General features: G+C 52.9%; 1 protein-coding gene across 1 annotated transcript; it reads left to right on the plus strand.

The window, feature by feature from the left end:
- The first annotated feature begins 4,684 nt into the window (after nucleotides 1–4,684).
- NGF (nerve growth factor) lies at nucleotides 4,685–5,419 on the plus strand. The gene has a single exon (XM_039242767.1). The coding sequence runs from the start codon at nucleotides 4,697–4,699 to the stop codon at nucleotides 5,417–5,419; it is 723 nt and encodes a 240-aa protein (XP_039098698.1). The 5' UTR covers nucleotides 4,685–4,696.
- The last annotated feature ends 517 nt before the right edge of the window (nucleotides 5,420–5,936 follow it).

Genomic DNA, 5,936 nt, shown 5'->3' on the forward strand with positions numbered 1-5,936 from the left:
TGAACACAGAGTGATGTATAGAATTGTTGAATTCCTATATTGTACACCTGGTACTAATATAATACTGTGCTTGCTGGAACTAAAATTAAAAGCATAATAAAAAATAAAGAAAGAAAAATACAGATATTTGGTATCATCACTGCATTATAAGATAATGTCAGATATGACAATATTCTCATTTGGAAAAAAAAGCTAGGAAGTGTATTTTAAATATTTTAAAAAATGAATACATTTTTTAAAAAGGATCATAGGGGCACGCTATTATGAGTGAGCCAATTAAAAAAATAAAACTTTTAATCTAGAGCCCAAATGTGAGAACACATTTGCAACATTTTCAAATCTTAATGAAACAATCTGTCCCGGATGCAAATCTTTACGGTGATGCAGTGCCATCCGCTACCACGTGTCATCCTGGCAGCTAATTGAGAAGGAAAATTCGACTTTGAGACCTTCGTGAAGTCAGTTCAGTTGAACCTGCAGAGCGCGGGCCGAGCAGCACCCTTTATGGCTGCTTAAACTCGAAGAATGTCGGAGTTGGAAGATGCCTGAGCCATCAGCGTGGCGAAATGGAAGCACACAGGAGCAAGGAGACTTGTGTGCATACCCGCCGATTCTCAGGCTGGAGCCCTGAATGCTAGGGTGCCTGGACACGACAAAGACGAACGGGTGCTTTCCAGCCTCCGGCGAGTTTGTGTGTAGGTGGGAGATGAAAGAAATACTCTACAGAGGTGGAGAAGGGAGAGAGTTTGACTCTTTTTAGCAATAGAAAAGGGTCCCCAGTGGAGGTGGTATTTAAGTTGGGTGTTAAAAGACGAAGGGCAGGACTCAACCAGCAAAGGCGGGGGACAGAAAAGGCACTGGGAGGGTGTGGGGGGGTATGCCTGGCAAAGAACAGTCTGAGCCAAGGTCAATGGTGGGGAAGCAGGGGGTACGCACTGTGACAGGGGTTCTGTCTGTCTGGAATGCAAAATATGGGAGGGGAGGGGCACCTGGGTGGCTCAGTCAGATCTCATGAGTTCAAGCCCTGCATTGGGCTCTCTGCTGACAGCTCAGAGCCTGGAGCCTGCTTCGGATTCTGTGTCTCCCTCTTTCTCTGCCCCTCCCCTGCTCATGCTCTGTCTCTCTCTCTCTGTCTCTCTCTCTCTCTCAAAAATAAATAAGCATTAAAAAAAATACATGGGAGGGAAGTAGAAGGAGGGCAGGGTCTGATGGGTTCCCAGCTTGCCAGATAACTACTCACCACTGGACACTCTGAGCAAGGTGATGGGATCAGAGTGGTATTTCAGGAGGTTGGGTGGAGTGGCCAGGGACAAGAAGCACCGGAAGAAGTGAGATGAGGGTTCAGGACATCAGGCAGGAGACTGTTCCATGATCTGAACTCAGAACAGAGAGGTGAGAATAAGATGTAGGAGTTTGAAGAGATGCTACGGAAGCAGAAGGCAGCGGGCTGGAGGGGAGGCAGGGAGGAAGGAGCTGAGGCCAGCGATGTGCAGAGGTTTGGAGCTGGTAAACCAAGGGATGGTGGTTCCAGGGACAGAAAAAGGGGGGGTGGGGGAAACACATTTGGGAGGGGGGGGAGATGTTCACAAGAGGCAGCAGCTGCGGAACTCTGTTACAAACCATCAAGTGGTCCAAAATGCACCTGCTGTTGTGGCGTAAAGCGGGGGCAGGGAACGATCGTCCCTAGGAGGGGTATGAGTGCAAAGATTTCTGCTGGGGATGCCTTGTGTTTAAATTGTCAGTATCCCTGGAGAGTCGCTCATTAGAAGGTGGAGGTTCAGAACTGGCTTTCCAAGAAGCAGTTGAGCTAGAGGTCCCAGGAGAGCACCAACCCCACAGAAGAGGGGACTCTTAGAAGGGGACGAGCTCAGCGAAGGGGAGACCGTAGGAGGGGGTGGGGACCTGTGGTCAGGGAGGCAGGGAGCAGCAGTATGTGCCTTATTACCATCAAAACCCTAAATGTTAGTGGTTTTTTTTTTTTCATCCCATTTCCCCGTCCAAATTCTAAGTGTTTCTAATTTGGTTATAAAGGGATGAATTTCGGTTTCATTTCTTCTTCTTGTCTGAGGAGAGACCCCTTGTGTTGCGAAGAAAGACAGGGAGCCAGCGAAGGGGCTTGACTTGGCTGCCAGCAAGTGACCAGCTGTGTGGCAGTTGGCTGGACAGTTCTCTGCCACACCCTCAGCCAGCAGAACCAGGGGCGGCCAGCTCTGTCAGCGCCTCCTCCGCGTGGCCGGCTGGAGGATTGGCGCAAACACCCATGTTTTCCTAAGGAACCCAAGAGAAAGAATCTGGTGGTTTTATTCTTGGTATCTCACCAAAGGGCTGCCTATGCCCAGCTAAAATAAAGCACAGTGGAGGAGAAGAATGCACCACTCTGAAAACAGATGAGGAATGCAGCACGTAGCCGTATCCACAAAACCCAAAAGAAAGTGTGCACCGCAGGGAAGAGAAGGCGGGTGGTGAGCTCCTAGGCTGTCCCCACTCTTTCCTTCATTTTCCTTGTATTTGTCGCATGCTGGCACTACCCATGGTCCCAGAAATATTTAGCTTCAAATGGCACAGCTTCTAAAGTGCTCTTCAGGTGCGCCTGGGTGGCTCAGTCAGTTATGCATCTGGCTTCAGCTCAGGTCATGATTTCACGGTTCGTGGGTTCGAGCCCCACGTCGGGGGGAGCTGCTTCGGATTCTGTGTCTCCCTCTCTCTCCACCCCTCCCCCACTTGCTCTCTGTCTCTGTCTCTCAAAATAAAGACATAAAAAATTTTTTAAAAAATAAATAAAGTGCTCTTCGGAGATAGACATGTTCCCAACTGCTCCCAGCGCTAGGAGAGGTGACAGGGTTATGCCCAGGTGGCCGTGGAAGACGAGAGAGGTGCACACCGAGGGACAGAGTGACTAGTGTGTGTGGATGAGACACGGCTCCGCGCTCCAGTGGGGACACAGCCTCGAATCCCTGGGCTTGGACAGAAGCCGAGTAGTGGTAATCAGTGTGCCATGAAAAGACATGAATGCAGAAAGCTCAGAGACTGAACAAGCCGCAGCATGACTGAGGAAGACTAAGTCCGTGACCACACGACTCTGGCGGGACCCCGAATTAAGGAGGTGTGTGGGCACCTTTCAGTCCTAACGACAACCCTGTGGAATAGTAGCTATTGCCTGCGCTGTATCAGTGAGGAAAGTGTGGCTCAGAAAGATTAAGTGACTTCCCTTTGCTAACCAGTTTGGAATCCAAACGAGGCTTTCTAACCCAGGATCCAATGCAGGGTTCCTGTCCTTGCACCGATTTAGGAGGAGAGAACACACGCATGGGCGCACACACCTGCGTGCGCACACACTTCTGCAGTTGCGAGTGGAAAGAGATCACTTTTCCTAGGGTGATCGGAGGAGCCTCAAGGAGAAGGTGGGCTAGAAAGGCAGGCTAGAGAAGAGGGCGGGTCACAGACCGACCTGTGGGAGTGGGGAGGAGTGGGGGGAAGGGATGGAATGGGAAGTTGGAGCGCCCTCTCTAGGGGATGCCTCTAACCCTACCAAGATCTAGGGAAGCTGCACAGAGGAGGTGACATTTGATACATCTATAGGTGTGACTAGGACTCACCAGCAGGGAGGTAACGCCACAGTGAGCTGCCTGGGGGTGGTCACTGTGGGGCAGCTCCAGTGCCGTGTGGAGCCCTGTCTGGCCCAGGCTCCAGGGGGCGCTAGTACTGCCTCTTGGGGACAGTTGGATTTTTGCCATTTGGTCTATACTCACATAAGAGTAAATAATAAAAAGGAAAGGCATGTTTAAGAATGCAACAGAATGTGAAGAGGAAGGGAGGGAGGGAGGGTGTGGTGCAAGGAGGGAGGGAGGGTAGATCGGCTCAGTAAGGCCAGCTCTGGGTTCTATTCCTAGTCCAGTGTGTCTTAAAGTCCAATGACTTTAGACCTGTTCATTAATTCTGTGTGGGTCACTTTCCTTGTAGACGACAGAAAGATGATGAGACCTAACCTAACTTGCAGATTAATGAGAAATTAGAAATGAATACATTTGAAAATGCCACACGATCAGGAACTATTATCAGTATCTGTTTGCATGCGCTGGCTGGTGGCTGAAGAGGCCGGCGATGACGGTCCCAGAGCTTAGACATTTTTGGCCACAGACATGATGCTTCATGGGTCTGCAGCAAGCCATCCAAGTCGCCAGGTCTCAGAGCTGACGCGGTGTGGCTGTCTGAAGAGTGTGTATTCGGTGCTGAGGCTTCAAGACAAGGCCCCGGCAGCCTTCCCGGGGGAGCCAAGCCTTGGGGGGCAGGGCACATGGCTGGGAACGGGTCGGACACATACCGCCTGCCCACAGCTGCCCCAAGCTGGACAACTCAAGGGGCTCAGTACGAGGTGCTGGCAAGTTCACAGCACACCCCAGGATGGCATTTCGGGGGCTCTGTCCCTTCCTGAAAAAGCCCACTCCTAGAGGGCGGGGCCACAGCCTCGGGTTACCTGAGCCACCCAGTGTATGCCTGCCGGAGATTGCAGCCCCTGCCACTCTCAAGAGCATCCCGGCTTGAACGGTAAATCCCAGGGTCACCCCGCCCTTAGACTCCCAGGTGAAACCTCGTGAGCCTCCAGGGACATCAAGACCCAGCAGCGACTGCCTCTGTCCGAAGCTCAGTGCCCCGTGGAATAATCCTCGTTTCTGTCTCATTCCAGGTGCATAGCGTAATGTCCATGTTGTTCTACACTCTGATCACAGCTCTTTTGATCGGCATACAGGCAGAACCACACCCAGAGAGCAATGTCCCAGCAGGACACGCCGTCCCCCAAGCCCACTGGACGAGGCTGCAGCGTTCCCTCGACACGGCCCTCCGCAGAGCCCGCAGCACCCCGGCCGGGGCGATAGCTGCGAGGGTGGCAGGGCAGACCCGCAACATCACTGTGGACCCCAAGCTTTTTAAGAAGCGGCGGCTGCGCTCCCCCCGCGTGCTGTTCAGCACGCACCCCCCGGCCGCAGCCGCGGACACCCAGCATCTGGACGTGGAGGCCAGTGGCGCCGCCTCCTTCAACAGGACTCACAGGAGCAAGCGGTCGTCACACCCCGTCTTCCACCGGGGAGAGTTCTCGGTGTGCGACAGCGTCAGCGTGTGGGTGGGGGACAAGACCACCGCCACTGACATCAAGGGCAAGGAGGTGATGGTGTTGGGTGAGGTGAACATTAACAACAGTGTGTTCAAACAGTACTTTTTTGAGACCAAGTGCCGGGACCCCACCCCCGTAGACAGCGGGTGCAGGGGCATCGACTCCAAGCACTGGAACTCATACTGCACCACGACGCACACCTTCGTCAAGGCGCTGACCATGGACGGCAAGCAGGCTGCCTGGCGGTTTATCCGCATCGACACGGCCTGTGTGTGCGTGCTCAGCAGGAAGGCTGGGAGAAGAGCCTGACCCCAGGACAGCCCCCACCCTCCCCAGCCCCCCCTCCACACCCTCCTGGACCCCTCCCTACCTCAACCTGTAAATTATTTTAAATTATAAGGACTGCATGGTAATTTATAGTTTATACAGTTTTAAAAAATCATTATTTATTAAATTTTTGGAAGCATCCCTTGTGCCGGCACACCAGTCATTCTTCCCACTGCGACCATCTCCGGGGCTCAGATCGCTGCAGGGTGAGTTAACCCGCAGCAACCCCTGTTGGGAAGCCTCACCCCAAGCCAGCCAGCTCCGCAGACCTTAGGGAGCACTGAGTGGGTTCAGGTATTAGCCTAAGCCGGACATGGTTATTAGCAAGGGGAGTCTGCCGAATTGCAACTTCCCTCTGCATTCCAGAGCCAAAGCTGCCTAATCCTTGGATTACCTGTCCCACCGCCCAATGCATGAGCCTTGATTGCTTCTCCCGGGGAAGTGTGCAGAGCCTCATCCGAAGCAGATCCCCCACCTCGGAGAGGTCCAGCCTGGGTCC

This window comes from Hyaena hyaena, unplaced genomic scaffold (genome assembly GCF_003009895.1).
Source record: "Hyaena hyaena isolate Hyena2069 unplaced genomic scaffold, ASM300989v1 scaffold_217, whole genome shotgun sequence".
Taxonomy (NCBI): Eukaryota; Metazoa; Chordata; class Mammalia; order Carnivora; family Hyaenidae; genus Hyaena; species Hyaena hyaena.